The sequence below is a fragment of the Stegostoma tigrinum genome, chromosome 7 (genome assembly GCF_030684315.1).
Source record: "Stegostoma tigrinum isolate sSteTig4 chromosome 7, sSteTig4.hap1, whole genome shotgun sequence".
Classification (NCBI taxonomy): domain Eukaryota; kingdom Metazoa; phylum Chordata; class Chondrichthyes; order Orectolobiformes; family Stegostomatidae; genus Stegostoma; species Stegostoma tigrinum.
This window is the reverse complement of record NC_081360.1, coordinates 36,158,359-36,184,521: the sequence shown is the minus strand read 5'-3', so window position 1 is coordinate 36,184,521 and position 26,163 is coordinate 36,158,359. Positions and strand designations below refer to the sequence as shown.

At 41.7% G+C, this 26,163-nt stretch overlaps 1 protein-coding gene across 3 annotated transcripts in view; it reads left to right on the top strand.

Annotated features, from left to right (window-relative positions):
• Nucleotides 1-4,059: 4,059 nt before the first annotated feature.
• Nucleotides 4,060-26,163, top strand: part of LOC125454481 (inositol polyphosphate 1-phosphatase) — a 71,753-nt gene continuing 49,649 nt past the window's right edge. For 2 of the 3 annotated variants that reach the window (XM_048535307.1, XM_048535306.1), the window contains exons 1-2: nt 4,060-4,330; nt 25,227-25,459. In XM_048535307.1, coding sequence (XP_048391264.1) covers nt 25,256-25,459 — 204 coding nt within the window. In that variant the 5' untranslated portion in view covers nt 4,060-4,330; nt 25,227-25,255. Of the gene's footprint in view, nt 4,331-24,069; nt 24,101-25,226; nt 25,460-26,163 lie in introns of those variants that run through there. The other variant, XM_059647165.1, reaches the window with a different exon arrangement.

Here is a 26,163-nt window from a genome sequence, read left to right as displayed (position 1 = left end):
TTTCTTCGCAAATACGTATTCAATTAATATCACACGTACTACTTTCTATATGACTTAATGTTTCACTAAAATATTGTAATATACAATGACTTTAATTTTCTTTTGCTTTTTGAAGTTGAGAATGCAAAGTAAGTCGATTGGTGGTGCTCCTCATTTATTGTGATGTGTTAAATATGGGAAAGACAGCTTCTATTTCAATACCATTTTTGCCTGGTATTAAAATAGGGTAACACATATAAAAAAGCAACTTTTAGAATTGAATTCTAAATTGACCACTGTGCTGTTGATGAAGAATAGCTTATATTGGTCAAATAGATCCGAAATGCTGTATTACCAAACAATCATTGACATACAAATAGAGCAACATGATTTCTCAAGTGGAATGCATTGAGTCAGATCCATCATGGCTCATGTGATTTTCCCTGTGTAATCTTCCACTCTTCAAAATCATTAATTGTACATCCTGGTTCGGCAGCCTCTACCTCATGGAATTGCACAGCTGGAGAAGTGAAATGTTCACCATTCATGCCACAGTTCCCTGACTGATCTAACTGTAAATCCCAGACTGGTTGCATTTTATCTGCAGGATTCAAGGTGGCCTAAACCTCAGACTGAAAAGACACTGTCACTGTACTCTGGTAAACACCTGAGTCACCACTGTCTAACTCCTATGTTGGAATCAGTCCAGCTCCTTGACTCATTGTAGAAGTTCACCCTGACGACTGTATTCTGCTTTGACTTATTGATACCTGGTCCCCTTTGACTTTTCAACAGGCCATTGGTTGAAGCAAACGTAGTGTGTTTGCCATTTAAGCTGCTGACACATCCTGTAGATATGACACTGACGTAGCACACTGTAGCATGTCCACCACCATGAACGTTCAATGCTCTGAACTATGACAAGCTGCCTACCTCTTCTCTGAGCTAAAATGCAATGCAAGCCACAGAGGCTGCTAGCCTCGAAGCCAGTGCAAAGTGAATGAACACTAAGAAATGAACAGCCACACAATACACACTGTGTAGATGCATGAGATGTTTGTGTGACTCTGTGTGCAAAGCAATCTTACAGAAGCCTACAAGTTGTGGCTACCTATGAACTTTAAAGTGATGTCCTGAAGTGCTAAAGTAATGTGAGAGTTGGTTCTTCAGAAGAGGTGTAGATGAGGCAGGTGGTTTACTTGTGCCCACTAGCTTAGAGGAGGATGGTATCTGTGGAGAAGGCAGAGGTTTGTGGTGAAGACAGAGTTGGCTGAAGGCCCAGAGAAACAAGCAACAAGATGCTGCCACCAGTTTACGGCTATGACTTTTGTGTCAGGAATTGGTATTACCTTTATTGGGGAAAGAGAGAACTAGAATTGGCATTTGATGAGATGGTTTTGGCTAATAACGAGATACTGGTGCATAGATATAAGGTAGGTATCATTTAATAGTGAGACTCTGATGTCACCATTTAAACTTAAGTAGAAAATTGAAAATTTTTTCTTAACACCAACATGCTACTTTTTAACGTCTTGGCAAATTTTCCCAATAATAATTTCCTTATTATCACCCATCCACTCAAAAGAGTGGAAAACTCTGCCCATACTATCTGCATTTGTTGAATTACCTGAGGTTTGTGAAATGTTATTAAGATTCTTCATGGCTAGCATTGAGAAATGCTGTTTCATGGTTTATGAAAGGAGCAAAACAAGAAAATAAAATTTGAGAATTTCTTTCTTCTCATATGTGTGAAGAAACTGTATTATCACTTTATATCACACATATATGTTAGGAATCTACATGTGCACCACTCACAAAGCAACGGCTATATCCATTGATAACTGTCCCAAAAAAATCAGAATATCAGGTAGATGTCTATGAGTAAATCTTAAATCTTTAGATGTTGCTTTCTGTATCCAACTAAAAAGGTGACACCTCTTCTTGAGAACTAAATGAACAAAAAACCCAAAAATGATCTGTTAAATGCTGTGTGATGAAAATTGATCTTGAACCAGTAAAACAGCACTTTTCATGCCTGCCATAAAGAACAATAATTGTCCCCTTTAATAATGGAAGCTCAGCTGCACTACAGATACTGAATTGCAAGTATGGATATCTAGAACAGAGGCTTTGGTTTGTACAATAAAATTGCTAGAATCTGGCATCCCTTTCTTTCATAAGGACATTGCATGCTTAAACATGCTTAGTTATTCTAGGAACGCAGAATGTTAGCATGCAAGTCCAACAAACAATTTGGAAGGTAAGTGGCGTGTTGGACTTTATTGCAAGGGGTTTGGAGTGCAAGAATAAAGAGATCTGCTACACTGTACAGGATTTTGCCTAAGGGACTTGACTTAAACGCTGAGAGGATGTTTACGGTCATAAGACAGTCTAGGATCAGAGGCTATTGTCTCAAAAGTAAAGGGTATCAATTTAAGACTGAGATGTGGAAGAATTCCTCTCTCAAAGGCTTGTGAATATTTAGAGATAGATAGATTATTGTTTAGTAGTGGGTTCAAAGGATATGGGGAAAAGACAGTTTAAGGGGATGTGAAGAATGTTGGATCTGCAATTATTTGATTGAATCGGAGAGCATGCTCAAGTGGTTGAATAGCCTACTATTGTTCCTGTTTTATGGTCTTAAAGTCAAAATACTCAACTTAGACAATCCTTCCATATCCAGGATCAACCCTAATGCGTCTTCTCTGGACTGCCTCCAATTCAAGTATATCTTTCCTTGGATAAGAGAACCACAATAGCAGTTCATAGTATTCCAGCTATGGTCTAAATACTGAACAAAAACAAAGTTGCTGGAAAAGCTCAGCAGATCTGGCAGCATCTGTGAAGGAAAAAACAGAGTTAATGGTTCAGGTCCGTTGACCTTTCCTCAGAACTGATGGTAGGTGGGAAAACATCAGTTTTTATGCAGAAGAAAGGGAGGTGGGTAGGGTAGGGAGTAAATGATAGGATAGAACCCAAAGAGAGAGAAAGACAGTTGGGCAGACAAAGGAGTTGTTAATGATCAGGCTGGGAGGGCGATAATGGGCACTGTTAGTGAGTAACAACAAGGGGGTGTGTAGTGGCAGGCTATTGGTAACAAGGCCTGGTGTGTGGGGTAGGAGGCTAGGACATGGCAGAATTTAGGCACTAAAATTATTGAACTCAATATTGAGTCTGAAGGGCTAGAGGGTCTCCAAGTGGAAAATGAGGTGTTGTTCCTCCAGCCTGCATTAGGCTTCCCTGGAACACCACAGCAAGCCAGAGACATAGATCTTGGCCAGGGAGCAGGGTGGTGTGTTAAATAAGCAGGCAACAGGTAGGTTAGGGTCTTTCTTGCGAGCAGAACGTAGATGTTCTGCAAAGCAGTCGCCAAGTCCAAGCTTCATTTCCCCAATGTTGAGAAGACCACTTTGTAAGCAGGAAGGTATGTTTAGGCCCTTGGATACTGGGGAGGGAGGAGGTAAATGGGCAGGCATTGCACCTTCGCTGGTTACATGGGAAGTTGCCGTAAGACTTTGGGGAGGTGTTGGGGGTGAAGGATGTATGAACCAGGGCATCCCAAAAGGAATGGTTCTTGCAGACGACGGACAAGGGAGGGGAGGGGAATATCTGGTGGTGGCATCTCACTGGAGGTGCAGAAATGGCCTCTGATGATCACCTGCCCATTTGCCTTTCTTTTCTATTAGTTAACCAATCCTCTATCCATGCTAATATGCTACCACAACACTATGGGCACTCAATTAGTAGCCTAATGTATGGTACTTTATCAAATGCCTTCTGGAAATCTCAATCTATTTTTTTACATTCTCTTCTTCCCGTTTATCTATCCAGCTTGTACCGATTCAAAGGCTTCCAGTAAATTTGTCAGGCATGATTTCACTTTCATCAAGCCATGCTAACTTTGCTTGATCACATGATGTCTTTCCAAAAGCTTTAGTACTACACTTTAAAAGTAATGAGCAAAACAGTTTTAAAAAATTGAAAGGTGCAAGTTTTGTTAGGGATTATTGGTGGATTTTTTTAGCGCAATTTACAGCGTGAGGGTGATGTTCACACACCGCCCTCTGGGTGGCAGTTTCGTTGCATTGAATACTGGAGGCTTGCATGAGAACAGCCGGTGGTTTCGCAAAGCGACATCGCTCATCCATCACAACGAGCCACAGACGTGAGTGTGACTGTGTTTGTCAGAGAGACCTATCGCCTCATCTGTTCTCCCTTTCCGCAGATCGGGTCATTTCAACCGCTGGTGTACTGCACACTGCTGCTGCTGACTGTGCACATACCGCACCCCCCTGTGCAGAGAATGACCTCCACGGGCATCTGAGTGCCGGACCAGCAGCGACCATTCCAGGTAATCTGATCCAGCAGCTTGTATGTGGCGACTTGCTGTTATTGTTCACTGGGAGACCCGAAAATGTGGGCAGAAAGTTAGAGGTGAAAGTGCTTGGCCTAACATGTTAGAATGGACATCTTGGAGATCTAGACCTGCATAGCATGCAGAAAAGTACCAGTGCGAAAGGCGGGTCTTTTGCTCTTATCTGTTACCTCAAGGGTGCATTTTGGATTCTTTTTCGCGCGGCACATTGCTGAGGGTGGGGTCCGATAAACGGGCTTGAAACATCAAAGGTCGCATCAGAGGGCCAATGACCTGGAGGGCGCAGATTCTCACCAGGGCTGTTTCCATTTCATCGGAGTTTCTTGGCCCCTGTCACAGGGAACATGTTCCCAGTCAGTTTAGCCGCTATCTCACGGGTTGCTTTCTGCTGAGTGCAGCCCTGCACAGATTCTACGCCCCCCTCCTCTTCTGCGGCAGTGCATGGAAGCTTAGTGACCCTCTAAACAACAGACGCCGCTGTGTCCTGCCATTCGCACATTGTGTGGTTAGAATGTGCTTCCTGTACCCTCCAATTATAATTTTATTTGGTACATATGTCAGACGTAATTTCCTTCGTTGATATAGGAGAATTGCTAGAAATGACATCTTTCATGTTAGCAAGAACAACAATTAACATAATATCCTAATTTTCTGTGCGGCCCTTCTCTCCAGTAGATGCTGACGCTGCGGGATTTTTTGGGGGTTTGGGGTGGAGGTGAGGGTTGGGAACGTGGCACAATAATTACCTTTACCGAACTGCCAATTACTTGTGTGTGGCCTTAACAGTCAGTGCTAGGATGACATTCAACTTGAACGGCAACTACAAGTAGGCCCACTCCTGCCACTTGGCAAGTACATCCCCTGCGCAGATTAAAGCAGCATGAACAAAACAAATGGCACAAGTACAGGTCAGTGGGTATGATCTTACAGTGATTACAGAGCTGTAGTTAAAACAAAAATCGAAGCATAGAGCTAAATATTCAGGAGTATGTGACTTTTTGAATGGACAGGCTAGAAGGAAAGGTTGATGGGAAAGCATTCTTGGTATGGGATGGAATAAGTATGATAGCAAGAAAGATACAGAATCCATATCGGTTGAAGGTAGGAAATAAAAATGAAAAGAAGACATGGCTAAAAGTATTTTATAGGCCTCTAACAGTAGGTGTACAGTGGGACAGTGAAAACATGTAAGGAAGACAGTACATTAATCATGGGTGACTTTAATCGTCATGTAAATTGGGATAGTCAGATAGGCAGAGGAATCCACCAGGAACAATTATTGGAGTGTATTTAGATTAATTTGCCAAAACAACATGTTGCGGATTCAACTAGGAATCAGGCTATTTTGGATTTAGTGATGTGTAAGGAGAGAGGTTGAACAAATCATGTCAGAATTTAAAGAAGAATCCCCGAGGAAACAGTAACCATAACACGGTAGAAGTTAGAATTTGGTTTGAGAGGATGGAACTTGGGTCAGAACTCACTGTACTGAGCTGATAAGTTTAATTACAAAATAATGAGGGTGGAGCTGGCTGGAGCGGACTGAGAAAGGAGTTTAACATTCAAGACAGTTGAGAAAATAGTTCATGGCTCCTCAGCAAAGACATGTTCCAGTGAGGAAGAAGGATTCCAGGAAGGGATAGGCCAACTGTGGGTTAACCAGTGAAGTTAAGGATCGCATGAAATTGAAATAAAAAGCAATGTGGCAAAGATTAGTGGTGAACCAGGGAATTAGGAACATTTTAAAAACCAACAAAATGCAAACCAAAACAAATGAGGAAAAAATTAAACTTTGCAAGTAACCTTGTAAGTAATGTTAATACAGGCAGCAAGAACTTCTGTGAACACTTAAAAAGAAATAGAAGCCAAAGTGAACATAGGCCCCTAATGAATGAGACTGAGGAAATAACAACATGGAACCAGGAAATGGCAGAAGAATTGAATTAATACTTTGCATCAGTCTTCATAGTAACAGACATTAATAGCATTCTAAGATTACTAAACAATAAAAAGGCAAAAGGAGGAGAGGAAATAAATATAATAACTATCACTTGAGAGAAAGTGCTTGACAAACTAATGGAGCTAAAGACCAGTAAGCCAACTGGACCTGATTGGATGCACCTGAGAAGAGAAAGGCAGTAGTTGCAGAGGTAGTGGATGCACTGGTAGTAATCTCCCAAGAGCCTTAGATTCTGAAATGGTCCCAGAGAATTGGAAAATTGTCAACACCTTTATATAAAAAGGAAAGGAGACCAAACACAGGTAACTGTAGGCCAGTTAATTTAATGTTAAGTATTGGGAAAATGTTGTGTCTATTCTAAAGGATGTAATAGCAGAGCATTTAGAAATACTTAACATGATCAAGCAGAGTCAGCATGCTTTCATGAAGGGGATATCGTTCTGATAACTTTAATAGAATTTGTTGAGTAGGTCGCAAGCAGGATCAATAAGGGGAAGCAGATTATGTTACATATTTGGATTTTCAGAATGAATTTTATTAAGTACATGTTAAGCTACTTGCTAAGACAAGAACTCATTGTGTTGCAGATATTGTATTAGCATAGATAGCAGATTGACCAAATAATATAAGACAGTTGGAAAGGTTGCATTTTCAGGATGGCAGCCTGTAACTGGTGGTTTGCCGTAGAGATCAGTGCAGGGCCGCAATTATTTACAGTATATATTAATGATTTAATTACAGAATATATTAGCGATGTGAACAGTGAATGTATTATTGTCAAGTTTGTGGATGTTACATAAATCAGTGGAAAGGTGAGTGATGAGGAAGACACAAAGAGTCTGCAGAGTGATATAAACAGATTAAGCAAGTGGGCAAAACCTTGGCAGATGGAATACAATGTGTTACACATATTGGCAGGATGAATAGAGGAGCTAAATGTTATTTAAATGAAGAAAGACTGCAGAAACCCACAGAAGAAAGGGATTTGGATTCATCATGCAAACATCCAAGTTCAGTGGTAATATCTGCCCCATCAATCTAACTATAGCGCTCATCTTAAATATTGCTTGCAGTAAAAGATTCTAACTATGTTCTCAGTAGTGTAATTTCTATGAATTCACTATTGGATTTCTTGATGATTGTCCAATATTTTTGACTCTTTTGATCTGTGTAAGTCTGGAAGCACAATTCAAGCCTCTCAGCCAAAAATTCTGGTTTGAGTCTCACTCTAGAATATGATGGCCAAGAGAAGTGCATTAATAATTTGGCCAAACAGGTTGAGCGTCAACCTGTAAATTTTCCCAACATACGCCAAAGGCAGATGGTGAGAGATTCCTGGTCAGACATGTGATGGAAAGAATGGTGGCCAAGATCCCTTATCTATCAAGTGATGTTGTCCAATGAGATTGAATCAAAGCTGGGCGTCCTTGCATAGGTTTTGGTTCACATATAGCAAGACAAGGGAAATGTTCATTATGATTTATGCATTAGCTAATAGAGACACTTTGTGTTAGGACACAGGATGACATCATTAGGGCTCTCAATAAATCTTACCCTTGATTGTTTGAGGACAGTAAGTACATGTTTGCATCATCAACTCTAATGAGATTGAAAATGAGCTGCCATAGAATAAACATGCAGAAGATGGACAGGCTGTGTCAGGTCAAGGAGGCAGGATGAGAGGGAGCACTGGACATTGGATGCGGGCAGGGCTGGAGAGATTTTAAAACTGGTGAAATCCACGTTTAGGCCGTTGACCTGTAGGCTCCCGAGGCGGCATATGAGGTGCTCCTCCACTTTGCATGTGGCATCATTGTGTCAGTGGAGGAGTCCCAGGATAGACATGTCACCCAGGGACTGGGGGGAATTAAAATGGCTTGTGACCGGAAAATGTCGTTTGCCGCAAACAGAGCGCAGATGCTGTTCAAAATGGTCTCCATGCCTCCGCGTGGTCTCACTGATGTAGCGGAGGCCACATCAGGAGCAACAGATGCAGTAGACCAAGTTGACAGATGTACGGGTGAACCCATGTCTAATGTGGAATGTTTGTTTTGTGCCTTGAATGGAGGTGAGGAGGTAGATGTCGGGTCAGGTGTAGCACCTCCTGTGGTTGCAATGAAAGGTGCTGGGGGTGGTGGGCCAGTGGGGAGTGTGGAGCAGATAAGGGAATCGTGAAGATAGCAGTTCCTATGAAAAGAAGATAGGGTGGTTGAGGGGGTCGAGTTGTAGGTGGCAGAAGTGGCGGAAAATGATACAATGGATGCGGAGGTTGGTGGGGTGAAATGTGAGGGCGAGTGGGATTCTGTCTTTGTTTTTGTTGGGAGGAGGGGATGTGAGGGTAGAAGTGCAAGAAACGCAACAGATGTGGTTGAGGGCATTTCAGTTACCGGAAGGGGTGTGTTACCATCCTTGAAATAGGAGGACATCTGGGATGCGTGGGACTGGAATGCCCCTATCTTGGGATCAGATGCAGCGCAGGCGGAGGAATTGGGAGTAGTGGATTACATTATTGCAGAGGGGTGTGTGAGAGGAGATATAGCCCAGTTAGCTGAGGGACGACAGGCTTGAAGTAGATGTTAGATTCAAGGTGATCACCAGAGATGGAGACAGAGGTCCAGGAAGGAGAGGGAGGTATTGGAGATGGTCCAGGTGAATTTGAGTTTGGGGTGAAAGGTGTTCATAAAGTTGGTAAACTATTCAAGCTCCTCACGAAAGCATGAGGCAGCACTGATGCAGTTATCAATATAGCGGGGTAAGAGTGGGGGAGAGTGCCAGTGCAGCAGCGAAAGACGGACTGCTCCATGTATCCTGCGGAGAGGCAGGCATAGTTTGGGCCCATGTGGGGGCGCATGGCCACCCCCTTAGTTTGTAGGAAGTGGGAGGACTTAAGGGAAAAGTTGTTAATGGTAACAATGAGGTCAGTTAAACGGATGAGGGTTAGATCAGATCTATTTATTAGACTTTGCGAAGTAATGTAGGTGTTATTTAATGTAGTGATTAACTTTGGTTGACTATGAAGTTGACCACCTTTATGTAAATGTTGATACACATTACTGTAATGTTCCCAGAAAAAAAATCATTCAGCTTTCAAAATTGTAGAAAGATGTACTAGGAACCATACCATATTTTGGTCTAAGATGTAAAAGTCCAGTGATCTTCAGTTTCGAACAAAAGTCTGCTTTTGAAGATTAAAAAAATCTAAGCATGAACTATACTCCATTGATTGACATGTAGTCTACCTTGAAATGATAATGAAACACTATCTAGAGCTTAATAGGGACATATGATGGCTTAGTTTCAAATCTTCCATTGTTGACATTCTCAGAATTTGCTGTTGTAGCTGTGGCTATTATGAATACCTGATTGTATTTCAAAATGACCAGGATTATAGAATCTGCCTTATGTGGGGCAATCTATATCATGAGGTCACAGTTTTATAATAAGGGGTAGCAGATTTTAAACAGATATGAGCTGAAATTACTTCTCTCAACTGGGTTATGAATCTGTAGAATTCAATACCCCAGAATGCGGTGAATGCTGGGATATGGAATAAATTTAAGGAGGAGATAGACAGATTTCAATTAGTATTTAATTGAAAAGTTATGAAGAGCTGCAGGAAAGTGGAGATGAGGCCAAGATGAGATCAGCCATGATCATATTAAATGGTGAAGTGGGTTAGATGGGCTGAGTTGCCTCAGCAATCTGTGGAGAAGCATCTATTGAGAAAAACCAGAATTAATATTTCAAGTCCAGTGATCCTTCTTCAGAACAGTTCTGAATAGTTCTGAAGAAGGACCAAAGGACCCAAAATGGTAACTCTGCTTTTTCTCCACACATGCAGCCCACACATGCAGAGCTTTTTCAGCAATTTCTGATTTTATTTCTGATTTCAACCATCTGCAGTTCTTCAGCTTTTTTCAGCTGAATTGCCTACTCCTACTCCTCGTTCTTATGTTCTTGTGAATACATAAGTTAGCCTGGCTTCACATTTTTATTGCAGTTCTAAGAACCTTTTAAAGCGTTAATTTTCTTTTGATGTTATAAATGGATAAACATTTATTTTTGACAGCGGGATGCCCAGTTAAGGAGCTTTAGTGTTTGAATGGGCACTATCAGTGAAGGTTTTTAAAGTATAAAGTGTCTATAATACGAACTGCCAGATTTATTTATACTTTATTTATTTTTTAACGCCATTTAAAGTTTGTATTTTTGCATTTTGGGTTAATGATATGTTGGTCTTCTTTGAGTCTGAAATTAATAATTAACTTGTATGTATTTCTGTAGCCATGGCGACTGATTTTTAAACAGTTCCTAAGAGGCACTTTGGTGGCACTAATGGGATTTTGTTAGCCTTAACACATTTTATAATTTGGCGAGGTGATCTATTGTGCTTTATTTGTTCAAAATTTCCAGGTATGGGGATTTTTTTTAGCTTAGGGGAAACACCCGTAGCTTAGAGAGAAGGAGACTTTCTTTCAATAACCACCAAAAGAGAATCCCCCTCGTCCTCACTCACCACCTCACCAACCTCCGGATCCAATGCATCATCCTCCAACACTTCCACGATCTACAATCCAACCCCACCAATTGTCTGCTTTCTGGAGGGACCATTCTCTCTGTGACTCCCTTGTTCGCTCCACACTCCCCTCCAACCCCACCACACCCGGTACTTTTCCCTGCAACTGCAGGAAGTGCTACACTTGCCCCCACACCTCCTCCCTCACCCCCATTCCAGGCCCCAAGAAGACTTTCCACATCAAGCAGATGTTCACGTGCACATCTGCCAATGTGGTATACTGCATCTGCTATACCCATTGTGGCTTCCTCTACATCAGGGAAATCAGGCTCGGGGACTGCTTTGCAGAACACCTACGCTTGGTTCGCAATAAACAACTGCACCTCCCAGTCGCAAACCGTTTCAACTCCCCCTCCCATTCCTTGGATGACATGTCAATCCTGGGCCTCCTGCAGTGCCACAATGATGCCACCCGAAGGTTGCAGGAACAACAACTCATATTCTGCTTGGGAACCCTGCAACCCAATGGTACCAATGTGCATTTCACAAACTTCAAAATCTCCCATCGCCCTACTGCATCCCAAAACCAGCCCAGCTCGTCCCCGCCCCCTTAACATGTTCTTCCTCTCACCTATGCCCTCCTCCCACCTCAAGCCGCACCTCCATTTCCTACCTTGTAACCTCATCCTGCCCCCTTGACATACCTAACCTCCCCAGACGGACCTATCCCCTCCCTACCTCTCCACCTACACTCACCTCCATAGGCTCCATCCCCGCCCCTTTAACTTGCCTGTCTCCTCTCCACCTATCTTCTTTTCTCTCCATCTTCTATCCACCTCCCCCTCTCTCCCTATTTATTTCAGAACCCCCTCCCCTTCCCACTTTTTTGATGAAGGGTCAAGGCCTGAAACGTCAGCTTTTGTGCTCCTAAGATGCTGCTTGGCCTGCTGTGTTCATCTAGCCCCACACTTTGTTATCTCTCTTCTTTCAGTTTTACATGTTTTTGAGTAGTTCTGAGAAGCCCTTGAATGAAGATGATTGTATAGAACCATGCTGCCGAGAGGGGAGGATACACTCAAAATAGACTGCCTTAAAGTAAGAAGTTAATTACAGTCCCAAAACAAAAGTGTTGGGCTAAAATCCAGGGCAGATAATGTGAAGACCTGCATGTTTAAGCTCAGGTGTATGATAGCTCCAGGAAAAAGCTTTCAGTGTTTCCTATCACACTTACCTTCCGCACATGAGGTATTTGGAAAAGATTTCTCTCTGATGTCAGTACTATAAAACTATACAAAGCTATACAAGGCTTTTTTTCAGGATTTGCAGAAGATTGTTTTAGGATTAGAGGGATTGTACTTCTACAATGTGTTTAAAACTCTTTAAATTTGGGCTGTAAGTAAATGGTGTACATTATTCTATTTTATCTTCCATTTTTTTCATTAATGTTGTTCAAGCAAAATCTGCAACATTGTGAAGTTGTTTTTCATTGAGAAACCTTCTGGTTAAAGCCAAAATAAAATATGATGTATCAATCCAGATTTCAGTCTGCAATCTGATTTGTCCAATGATAGCTCGGATCAAACATGTCCTTTTGTATGATCGCTCCATTAGATTGTTATCCTGAGGTCTTCCCATTTGGACCAGTGTGATTGGCTTTTGAAGAAAAATAGGACTAAGGGAGTGTGGGGGTCATGGGATTATGTATGGACTTGTGGAATGTGAGGGAGGATGAAGATGGTACATGGGGACTTGGGGTGGAATAGAGAAAGTGATGGGAGTAAGAGGAGTATTGAAGGGCATGGGGAGTATGAGGTTTTTTTTGGTAAGAGGGTTTGGCGTAGAATGAGGAGTGAAAATGAAGGGTGCATGGGAATGATAGGGGGCTTGAGTGTGAATAAGGATTTAGGGTTGGAGGATAAGAACTATGTTGGAGAATTGCAATATTTCAGCAAATCAAACAGGGTCTTCTAAATTGTATCAGAGATAATTGGAACTGCAGATGCTGGAGAATCCGAGATAACAAAGTGCGGAGCTGGATGAACGCAGCAGGCCAAACAGCATCTTAGGAGCACAAAAGCTGATGTTTCAGGCCTAGACTCAGCTTGTCTATGCACGGGCTCTTCTCCAGCATTATCCAAGGATTTGGAAAACTTCCTCCCTCAGGTCTCCAAGAGATATAAAAATGGTAGACATGAGCAGAAAAACAGGTTTGGGTGTCTGAACATGAGAAACATTCTGACACACATTTTCTGAGCCCAACACAAAATCTTGCTCCTTATCAATATTTTACATCATTGTTTCATCAATGTCTTAGAACTCCCACATTGTTTGTGCATCTTTCCTTCTCATTCAGCCATGGCTCAAGAAGGAGATCCACTGCTGCCAAGTCAAGGCCAAGAAAAGGACAAGCAATTTATGTTGGCTGTACCAGAGATCTCCACGTCCCAAACTTTGCTTAAAAATAAATATTGACACAATGCTGCTGAGCAGTTTGCCAGCTTATAAAAGAGATATGCCTGTCATGTTTGCCTAATGTTAAACAAAATGATTTGGAACATTGGTCATTTGAGGTGATTGTGCTATTTTTGATTGTTGATATAAACCGGATGTAGAAATTCTCCTGGAATAGTCAAGAGCCCTCATTAGGATGAATCACAAAGAATCGAAACTGATGACAATTTAATTATATTCCATGTCTTTGTGGTATTTTTTACCTGTGTATTATGTCAATGTATTCACATTCAAATTTCTTGTATTGTTGTCCACAGTGAGATCATTCCCAAGGTATTGCAGCAAGTTTGAACTGATGGTAAATTAAGTTTTAAACTCCAATGCCAATGTAAATTAGCACAAAAAAGAAAACAAATTAACAGAGACGAGAACATTTAGAAGCAGACTTATGTTTTTCTGAGTTGGAGGTAATAGGCGTGAACCTGACTTTGATTTCCTGTCTGTTCTCCTTCTCAAGTAGTATTTCTATTAAGACTGCAGTTTGTAGGAACCTTTGCAGAATCTATAGAATTTTAATAACCAACAATGCATCTACTATCTCCATAGCTACCCCTTTAATACTGGAATGAGGCTCATGTAGGCCAGGGGACCCAGCGACCTTCAATACAGTTAAATTTTCTGAGCAAATAACTAATACTAATTTCTAATAATTGAAACAAATTCTTTTTATCAGAGAATCCATCAACTTGTAAAACACATCAGGTGGCGTCCTTGCTCCAGAAGGAAAGGTTTAATTTTAAGAATGGTCTCAAAGGCTTGTGATCAGTTTTGAAATTAGCATAAATCTGCTCTTTGTGGGGAGGGGTGGGGACAAGATTTGTGGTGGGGCAGGCTCCAAGCGCAATTGTTTTAAACTAAATAAGAGATTGAGGCAACTTGATTTGTGCTGGATGTAAATTGGGATTTAAATTCAGTGATCTCCCACACTGGTTTGGCAGATATTGCAAGGAATTCTACTGAAGAAATTAGGACAACCTAAGGATAGCTCCAGGTGACCGTATTTAAAAGTCTACACATGTACAGATACATGGAGTACATGATGCATCAATAGTTCTTTTAAACAAGATCCCATGGAATATTTTAAATTAAAATTATTTATATAGGTGTCTGTAACATGTAATACCTCTACCATATCCACTTTGGAAGAGAATGCATCGTTCAGTGCTCAATCAAAATCAACTTCCTTACTAAACAAAAAAAATCACCCAGTTTGCTTAAACTGTAATTTATCTATGTGGCTTAACTGGTACTTATTCCATTGCAATGTAAAGTTGTTTTGAAGCTGGCAGCACTGATAAGCTAGAAACGTCATTCTGATTCTCAGTTGGACAGACCTAGGCCTGCAGAGGTTCAAGACGTCTTATTGCCTCATTCCCTAAAGGACAGGCTACAGGTGGACAATAAATGCAGGTCTTGCTACTAGCACACACCTCCTGAGAATAAATAAAACGTATTGGCATTTGCTAAAAGAGATCAACGTCCGTCTGTCAAGGTAAAATACAAACTTTCCATAGGCCTGGAAATTTTGAATATTGCCAAGAATTCCATAAGAGCATGCTTGTAAGCTGTAAAATGTTATAACAGGATCTGGCTTCCTTCTTTTTCCATCACCTGATTGAGACTAAAGCGTGATAATTCTCAAGTATTTTCTGCCTTTTTTCCCCTCTATCTCCTTCATAAAATTTGCCTGTGAATGAAAAAACACCATGTGTTATTGCTACTTTGCTTTATTTGTTCTACAAATTCTGCATCTACATTTTTTTCAGAATCGAACTTTTTTTGTACAACGCAATTTGATTTTACTGCTATGAACTGACTGATGTGTTGGATTGTAATTCATATTTTTCCTGTGTATTTCATGCAGTAGAAGTTACAGGAGCATTTGAGGCAAAACAGATACGGGATTGAATTAACCACCAGATAGTTATTGCATAGTTTAACACGCTGTATGAGTTGAGGCACTTCTGATATCAAAGTAATCAGAATTTCTTAGGTAAACCGCTGAGGAAAGTGGTTTGCTGATTTGTGCAAAATGTTTTGTTCTGGCTGGTCTGGAATTGAGAACGCTTTAAAAAAAAACCCAATCTGCTGGCAACACCCTTGCAAAGGTTGTGGTAATGTTAAGATGAAGATACTTCAATAAAGCAGCTGAAAACAGTGTTTATTGTAAGTGATGGCCACTTGTTGATATATGACAGCTTCAGCAATTCCACAGCAAATTTCTATGTGTTTCCTTCGAAGAAAATCATGCAACAATGTCTGCCTGTAGGTTATGAATATCCCTTCTGTTGATTTAACTACAGTGTGACGTTCTGGTCAAAAGGTCAAAGCAGTATTTTCTCCAATTTTCCCATCACAAGCAATCTAAGACAATAATATGAGGCACAGTTCTTGCTGGTGATCTTAGCAATTCATTTGACATTTTCACTATAACAGAGGATAGGATGAAATGGTTGTTTTCATTTGGAGCAGTTGTATGTTGAATATTTAAAAACTGGCAGCAACTTTAAATGGAGTTGGCTGATTTAAAGTAAACAGTTAAGATCAAATGCAAATCACTGAAATTGGAATAATGGAAAATTGTGCCCTTTAAGGGCATTTGGACTCGTTTTTAGTTGGCACATGTGAGAATAATTGACTGAATGCAAGCAAAGCATTCGACATTTATTGGCAAATTAAGCATCTGTATTTATTTGAGAACCTGTTATGCACAGTGCATTGAGAAAACACCCTTTTGTTAAATAAATACTGTTCTTCAGCGCTTGTGTTGATTTAACAGTCACCTGTTGTAGTGCAAATCAGACTTCGGTGAGATAGATTGATGGCTATCAAGGCAAAGCACTGTCAAAAGCCATTGTATCATCAGTCTTATATTACCGAGGTTAGTTAAAGATTAATTGACAGTATTATGCCATCATTTTTTTGCATAACTCTCACTGTGCTAAAGGCCAATTGGCTTTATGTAAATAAGTTATCATAAAGCCATATTTCATTTCTCACAAGTATTAGATTTACATGATACCAAAATATGCCATTTGATAACATGATACAAATGATGCAGCTCCTGCTTTTTTTCTTAAATATCAAAAGTCGTCAAAAATGCTTGTCATGATAGCAGTGCTTGTTTAATTAAATAAAGATTAATGTGTTGATATTGCTATGATTTTGTGCAACTTAAAAGGAATCAACCACTTTCTCAATAAATTTGAGGCTTTTGCTGATATGAATAAAATGGATTTCGCCTTTAAGAATGTAAGAAATAGTTATAAAGCCCCTCAAACCTGCCTTGCCATTAAAATGATCAAGGTTGATCTGCCCCAGGCCTTAATCCCTTTTTCATGGCACCTCATCACAGCCTTCAACTGTCCAGAATTTGAAAACTCTAGCTAGCTCCCCTTCAAAAACTTTCCGTGACAATTTCATGTCAACTTGTATGTCACAAATGTCTTCAACAATGTTCGTGAATAATTGGAGGAGAAAGGAAAGATCTTTTATGGACTTTGAAGGTTTTGGAGTTGTGAAAGTTGATTGGGTTGTAAAGACAGGATAAGCCTTTTGTTTGCTGCACCTTTTTGAAATCAAATGCCTAAAGTTGTAGAAATGACTGTTGAAGGACATTCATCTTGTGACCCAGTTCATGGGTTTTATTTTATTTACAGTACTACACTGCAGCTGTTTGAACTTGCTAACAGCATGTTGCTTTATCGTAAATGCCAATCTAAGCTTGGAATAGGTGTGACTTTTCCTCAGACATTGGGAAGCAAAGAAAATTCAGTAATATTATCTTCTAGGACATGCCAAGATGTTGTTCCAAATAATTCAATCAGGACTGTAGTGTGTAAGACTTTAGAAGAAGAAGGTCAAAATAAAGAGGAGCAAGCTTTATGAACATTGTGAATACAACACGGATATAAAGCAGAATTCCCAACAACCATAAATACAAGGTTAAAAAGTCTTCCCTTTTAATTGTCTTCATTATAATGTTTGCTTATTAATTCTCTGAACATGTTGCAGCTCCATAAAACTTTGGTTAGACCGCACTTCGAATACTGCGTCCAGTTCTGGTCACCCTATTATCGGAAAGATATGGATGCTTTGGAGAGGGTTCAGAGGAGGTTTACCACGATGCTGCCTGGACTGGAGGGCTTTTCTTATGAAGAGAGGTTGACTGAGCTTGGACTTTTTCCATTGGAGAAAAGGAGGAGGAGTGGGGACCTAATTGAGGTACACAAGATAATGAGAGGCATAGATAGAGTTGATAGCCAGAGACTATTTCCCAGGGCAGAAAAGGCTAACACGAGGGGTCATAGTTTTAAGCTGGTTGGAGGAAAGTATAGAGCGGATGTCAGAGGTGGGTTCTTTACACAGAGAGTTATGAGAGCATGGAATGCGTTGCCAGCAGCAGTTGTGGAAGCAAGGTCATTGGGGTCATTTAAGAGACTACTAGACATGCATATGGTCACAAATTTGAGGGTGCATACATGAGGATCAATGGTCGGCACAACATCGTGGGCTGAAGGGCCTGTTCTGTGCTGTACTGTTCTATGTTCTATGTTCTATGTATTATTTTGTGAAACTCTTTTGTATAGTCCAGTTGTTTCCCCTGAATTCACTTGGGATTAAGATTATTTACTCGAAGTAATTCTTTTTCTTAAAGAGAAATGAAAGGTGAGAATTAAAAGAATAGTTCTGATGTTGTCTTGGCTTGACATATCTGCTACAGGAGTAACATGGAAAATGCAGCATGACAAACCAAAGGACCTGCATGCACCTTTTTGTAAAAGCCTCCCTGCTTAGGTTTCTGAGGTATGTTCTTGAAACAGGAATTCGACATCTCATATCTAAAATGAAGTAATTTAATGTCCATTTCAAGTCCCCTTTTCGCCTGACTTCAGCCACAGATTTTCAAAAATTTATTCATGGTATTTGGACATGACTCGCTGGATCAGCATTTATTGCCCATCCCCACATTTTTCACTTGTTGGTGTGCTGCCTTCTTGACCTGCTGCTATCTGTTTTCTGAACGTATATCTAGAGTGATATTAGAAACAAAGTTCTAAGGTTTTGACCCAGTGATGCTGAAAGAACACAATACATTTCCAAGTTTGGATGATGAGGGACTTTGAGGGGAACTTGCCGGTGATGGTGTTCTGAGGAAGGGTCACCGGACCCAAAACATTAACTCTATTTTCTCCTCCACAGATGCTGCCAGACCTGCTGAGCTTTTCCAGCAACGTCGCTTTTGTTGCAGGTGATGGTGTTGTTCCATATACCTGTGGCTTTTATCCTTGTGGTTGTGGGTTTGGAAGGCTCCATCAGAGGAGCTCTGATGAATTTCTGCAGTGCATCATGTTACATACTGCTGCTACTGAGCATCTGTAGAGGAGGGAGTGGATGTTTGTGGATGTGGTGCCAATCAAAAGGGTTGCTTTGCCATGGATGGTATCAAGCTTCTTGAGTGTGGTTGGAGCTGCAGTTATCCGTCCCATCCCATTCCTGAATTGTGCCATGTAAACGCCAGACAGCTTTGAGAAGTTGGGAATTTTTGCCTCAGATCTGCTCTTGTTGCCACAGTACTTATTTGGCTAGGCAACTTCAGTTTCTGGTCAGTGGTACCAACTGGGATGTTGATAGTGAGGGATTCAGTGATGGTGACGTCATTAAATGTAAGGCCAGCAGTTTTTTGTGAGATGGTAACTACCTGGCAATTAAGTGGCATGTATGTTACTGCCATTCGTCAGCCCAAACTTGGATATTGTTCAGGTTTACTGCATTTTGGCATGGACTGCATTAGTATTCTGAGCAACCACAAATGGTGCTGAAGATTATACAGACATCAGTGAACATCCCCATTTCTCATCTTATGATAGAAGGATGTTCATTGATGAAGGATCTGAAGATAATTGGCCAAATGATACAACCTTGACAAACTCCCGCAGAAACATTCTGGATGTATGATGACTGATTTCTAACAACCACAACCATCATCTTTGTGCCAGTAATTATTCCATCCTTTGTGCTAGTTATTACCCCTAACAGTGGAGATTATTCCCCGATTCCAGTTTTGCTAGGGCTCGTGATGCCGCACTTGGTCTAATGCAGCCTTCATGTATAGGGCAGTCACTTCCATCTCAGCTCTGGAACTCAGCTGTTTTGTCCATGTTTTAACTAAGGCCGTAATAAGATCAGGAACTGAGTGGCTCTGGCATAACCCAAACTGGGCAACGCTGAGCAAATTGCTACTGAACAGATGCTACTTGATAGCACTGCTGATAACACCTATCATCATTTTAGAGATGATTAAGAGCAGACTGATGGGGACCATAATTGGTCAGGTTGGGTTTGTCCTGCCTTTTGTGTACATAACATAGCTGAGCAATTTTCTATCGTCAGGGAGATGTCACTTGGACAAATATGAGCTAATTACAGAAAGCCAGCGTAGGTTTGCTCGGGACAAATTGTGTTTAGCTAACCTGCTGGATTTTTTTTAAAGCTAAAGCAGAGAAAGTTATGAGGTTAATACTGTCGCTGTGGTTTACATAGACTTATAAAAGGCATTTGATAACACCTGTACCTTGTGAGAAAATTTATAACTCAAACTGCAAATTATAGACCATTTAGCTTAACTTCTGTCATAGAGAAAATGGCAAAAGCTGTTATTAAAGACCTTCTATCAGTTCACTTGGATAAGTTCAAGGTATTCAGGCAGAGCCAGCATGGTTAGAAGAATGGTTTTGTCAAAGTGAAGTGATAATGGGAACTGCAGATGCTGGAGAATCCAAGATAACAAAGTGTGGAGCTGGATGAACACAGCAGGCCAAGCAGCATCTCAGGACCACACAAGCTGACATTTCGGGTCTACACCCTTCATCAGAGAGGGGAATGGGGAGAGGGAACTGGAATAAATAGGGAGAGAGGGGGAGGTGGACCAAAGGTGGAGAGAAAACAAGATAGGTAGAGAGGAGATTGGTCAGTCCAGGGAAGATGGACAGGCCAAGGAGGTGGGATGAGGTGGTAGGTAGGAAATGGAGGCGCGGCTTGAGGTGGGAGGAAGGGATGGGTGAGAGGAAGAACAGGTTAGGGAAGCAGAGAGAGGCTGGGCTGGTTTTGTGATGCAGTGGGGGGAGGGGACGAGCTGGGCTGGTTTTGTGATGCAGTGGGGGGAGGGGAGATTTTGAAGCTTGTGAAGTCCACATTGATACCATTGGGCTGCAGGGTTCCCAAGTGGAATATGAGTTGCTGTTCTTGCAACCTTCAGGTGGCATCATTGTGGCACTGCAGGAGGCCCATGATGGACATGTCGTCTGAGGAATGGGAGGGGGAGTTGAAATGGTTCGCGACTGGGACGTGCAGTTGTTTGTTGCAAACCGAGCAGAGGTGTTCTACAAAGCGGTCCCCAAGCCTCCGCTTGGTTTCCCCAATGTAGAGGAAGCCACACCGGGTGCAATGGATACAAAATACCACATTGGCAGATGTGCAGGTGAACATTTGCTTGATATGGCACGTCGTCTTGGGGCCTGGGATAGGGGTGAGGGAGGAAGTGTGGGGGCAAGTGTAGCACTTCCTGCGGTTGCAGGGGAAGGTGCTGGGTGTGGTGGGGTTGGAGGGGAGTGTGGAGCGGACAAGGGAGTCACGGAGAGAGTGGTCTCTCCAGAAGGCAGATAAGGGTGGGGATGGAATAATGTGTTGGGTGGTGGGGTCGGATTGTAGATGGCGGAAGTGTCGTTGTATCCGGAGGTTGGTGGGGTGGTATATGAGAACGAGGGGGATCCTCTGGGGGCGGTTGTGGCGGGGGCGGGGTGTGAGCGATGTGTCCTCTGGGGGCGGTTGTGGCGGGGGCACTTCCCTCACACCCCGCCCCCACCACAACCACCCCCAGAGGATCCCCCTCGTTCTCACATTACCACCCCACCAACCTCCGGATACAACGTATCATCCTCTGACACTTCTGCCATCTACAATCCAACCCCACCACCCAAGCTATTTTTCTATCCCCACCCTTATCTGCCTTCCGGAGAGACCACTCTCTCCGCGACTCCCTATTCCGCCCCACACTCCCGTCAAACCCCACCGCACTCGGCACCTTCCCCTGCCACCGCAGGAAGTGCTACACTTGCCTCCACACCTCCTCCCTCACCACTATCCCAGGCCCCAAGACGACCTGCCATATCAAGCAAATGTTCACCTGCACATCTGCCAATGTGGTATATTGTATCCATTGCACCCGGTGTTGGCTTCCTCTACATTGGGGAAACCAAGCGGAGGCTTGGGGACTGCTTTGCAGAGCACCTCCGCTCGGTTCGCAACAAACAACTACACGTCCCAGTCGCAAACCATTTCAACTCCCCCTCCCATTCCTCAGACGACATGTCCATCATGGGCCTCCTGCAGTGCCACAATGATGCCACCCGAAGGTTGCAGGAACAGCAACTCATATTCCGTTTGGGAACCCTGCAGCTCAATGGTATCAATGTGGACTTCACAAGCTTCAAAATCTCCCCTTCCCCCACTGCTCCCAAAACCAGCCCAGTTCTTCCCCTCCACCCACTGCATCACAAAACCAGCCCAGCTCGTCCCCTCCCCCCACTGCATCACAAACCAGCCCAGCCTGTCTCTGCTTCCCTAACCTGTTCTTCCTCTCACCCATTCCTTCCTCCCACCTCAAGCCACACCTCCATTTCCTACCTACCACCTCATCCCGCCTCCTTGACCTGTCCATCTTCCCTGGACTGACCAATCCCCGCCCTACCTCCTCACCTATACTCTCCTCTCTACCTATCTTGTTTTCTCTCCACCTTCGGTCCGCTCCCCCCTCTCTCCCTATTTATTCCAGTTCCCTCTCTCCATCCCCCGCTCTGATGAAGGGTCTCGACCCGAAACGTCAGCTTTTGTGCTCCTGAGATGCTGCTTGGCTTGCTGTGTTCATCCAGCTCCACACTTTGTTATCTTTGTCAAAGTGAAATCATGTTTATCTAATTTATGGGAGTTATTTGATGAAGTAACTTGTGCTGTAGACAAAGGTAACTGATCGATATATTGTACTTAGATTTCCAGAAAATATTGAGAAGGTGCCACATCAAACGTTACTGCAGAAAATATAAGTCCACACCATAGAGAATAACATAATGGCATGGATGGAAGATTGACTGGCTAATAGGCAACAGACAGTAGGAATAAATGGGTCTTTTCTAGGCTGGCAGGACGTCATGAGTGGTGTGTCACTGATATCAGTGCTGAGACCTGAACTCTTCACAGTGCATATAATGATTTAGATGAAGGTACCAAAGGTATCGTAGCTAAATTTGCTGATGACCCAAAAGTCGGTAAGAAAGTGATTTGAGAAAAGGACATATTGAACTTTCAAAGAGGTGTAGACAGATTAAATGAGCAGGCAAAGATCTGACATATGGTTTATAAAGTGGTAAAGTGGGAAATTGCCTGTTTTGGCAGAAAGAATAACAAGGTAGCATATTATCCAAATGGTGGGAGGATGGAGAACTCTGCGATGTGGAAAAATCTGGGTGCCCTGCATTCTACCCTTCCATAATTCATAAAGTAAGTAATCAGGAAAGTTAACAGAATGTAATGTTTTATTTGATCTTGACTTATTATTGTCACATGTTCCTATGCACAGTGAAAAGTTTAGTTTTGCATGCAGTACGGCAGATCATAACATACAGAGATCATAAGGTTATAGAACAGATCAAGGAATACAAAGTTGCGGCTGCAAAGAAGGTACACAAAAAGCAAGATCATACTAGATTTGAAATTTGAAAGGCCCGCTCAGAAACCTACCAAGAAGCTGTTTTTGAACCTGTTAGTACTTGTTTGTCAGCTTTTATGCCTTCTGCATGATGGAAGATGTTGGAAGGGATTATAACTGGAGTGGGAGGGGTCTTTGATTATGTTAGCTGTCTTTCTGAGACATGGAGAAGTGTAGATGGAGTCAGTGAATGGAACGTTGGCTTGCATGATGGACTGGGCTGTTCACAACTCTCTGTAGTCAGAAGCCTCTGTATGGTAAGGGGAAATGATTTCAAGAGTAGATTATGCATCGGTTATAAGGGGGATTGATATGAACATATCTGGAGTATTATGGTCACCATACTTATGAAAGGATGCTAATGCTTTGGAAACAATTCAGAGAAGGTTACCAGACTAATGCCTAGAATGAGCAAATTGCCTAATGAAGAAAGGCTAGGCAGCCCAGGCTGTATCCTCTGGAGTTTAGAAGATTCAGAGGTGACTTAGATTAAGCCTATATGATCCTGCGGGGATTTGACCAGGTGAATGTCAAAAGGATTTTCCCTGTTCTAGGAGAATCTAGAACTAGGGGTCGTAGCTTAAAAATAAGGAGTCACTCATTTAATACAGAGATGAGAATTTTTTTTCTCTGTCTGAGGTTGTGAATCTTTGGAATTCCCTTCCTCAAAAGACAGAATATATAAATATTTGTAAAGCAGAAGTAGATAGATTTTTGATTATCAAGCGTACACAAGATTATCAAGTATACGCAATAATGTAGAGTTGAGCTTAAAATCACTTTAGCCATGATCTTATTTAATGACTTTGCTGGATCCAACGGCTGAGTGGCCTACTTTTGTTCTTGTTTCATATGTTGAGTGAAACAGACTGCAGCAACATGGATTCAAAATTGGCTGCGTGACAAGAAACAAAGAGTAATGGTTGGTGGATGCCTGTAATGGAAGGAAGAAAAGAGAAAAAGATGGTTTGCAGCGGAGATTCCCAGGGATTTATGGTAGAATCCTTGCTGTTCTAAATATTTACAGTTGATCGATTTATTGCTATCACAATAAATGTTAAACCTGTATAAAACACTGAGTGGCTTCTGCTCGACTGGAGTATTGTGTTCACCTCTGCACATCGTATCTTTGTAAAGATGCTAAGGCATAAGCAAGTATAGACGAATCATGAGAAGAGTTCCAGGGATGAGGAACTTCAGTTACGTAGGTAGAACTGAGATGTTGAGACTCTTTTGCTTGCAGAAGAAAAGTTTGAGAGGATATTTTAGAGAGGTTTTCAAATTTGTGAGGGGTCTGGACAGAGTAAACAGGAAAACAATTCATTTTAGAGGAAGGAAACAAGAACAGGAGGGCGCAAATTTATGGTAATTAGCAAGAGAAGTAGTGGAAACATGAGGAGAAGCAGTGAATAGTTGAAATCTGGAATGCACTAGTAGGTTGCATGGTGGACACAGGCTCAATCAAGTCATTCAAGAGGGAATTGGATTATTATTGGAAAGCAAGATTGCTCATGGTTACGAGGAAAAGGCAGATGCAAAAGGCCAAATGGTCTTCTCTGTGCTGAAACAATTCCATGATTATCATTTTAATTTTTTGAACAAAACTCATTTTGAGATTTAAACATGTATTTCCTAACTGTGGTGTTGATTTAAGGACAATTCCCATTTCTGCTTCATCATCCATGGACATAGTATTAGAATCCATGGAACAAGAAAGTACAAGTGCTTTAGGTTAAAGAGATAACTAAGTGTGGAGCTGGAAGTACACAGCTGGCCAAATGCATCTCAGGAGCACAAAAACTGATGTTTCGGGCCGAGACCCTTCATCAGAAAAGGGGAATGGGGAGAGGGTTCTGAAATAAATAGGGAGAGAGGGGGAGGTGGATCGAAGATGGATAGACGAGAAGATAGATGGAGAGAAGACAGACAAGTTAAAGGGGTAGGGATGGAGCCTGTAGAGGTGAGTGTAATTGTTCCCATAATCATCTATTGGATAATATACTTTTTGAAACGTATGTTATATTGATGTTGCCCTGGATTCAAAGGTTCACAGGCTGTATTAACTGTCTGTAAATAATTTTATTTTGCATGAGTTAACAGACTGCTGTTCTTTGCATTCTAGGCGGTCTCATATAGACATCGATTTTCACAATGACTGAATTTTTGACCGCACTGGTCTGTGCCTCAGAAAAATCTGCAAACATTGCTCGAGCCTGCAAGCAAGAGGAGACACTCTTTCAGCTGCTGGTGCAAGAGAAAAAAGGGAGTGAGAAAAATAAGAAATTTGTTAGTGATTTCAAAACACTGGCAGATGTATTAGTCCAAGAAGTAATCAAGCATGATATTGGAAAGAAAGTGAGTACCATGAATTTAGAAAGCTAATCAAAAGATATTTGTTGACAATGTTTGTCTGTCTGTCCTATCTGGAAATAGTTGGTCTGGGCTTGAACAGTAATGATGTACTTATTACTCTTGTGCTCAGTTAGTACACTGAATAGTTTTACCTTTCTTTTGAAAATAGAATCAGTGAAAATTTGCACAGGAAACCTTTTATAATGATTAAATGCACCAGGATAACAAAAATATATAGCATTAGAATAAGTGCAGCAGATCTCTTGCAGCCATGGTGATTAGCACTGGTGGTCCACTGAACAACGGACTACCTTCGAGATTTTGCTCTTTGGATGGTGCTAATTTTTAAATCTGTCCATTCCTATTAACTCTTACCAGTAGCAGAAATACTATTTAAAGGAATAAGCAGGCAAAAGGATTTTAAACTAAGATGGAGTGATTTGATTTTTTTTCCTTATATTATGGAGATGACCTCTCCATAGCGGCATGACTTAAAAGTTAGTTGTGGATACGTGTGATATGAACTACATCCTACAGTTCAATAACATGGAGCATTAGTAGTTCAGTGTGTTGTGAGCCTTTGCCAGCAGCCAAATTCTGTGTACAGTAAACTGAACAACTGAACTGAAGGCATGATCATTAAATTCCAGAACAGACCTAAAGATTATGCTGGAGAAAATATCACAACTCACTACCTCAACAATCAT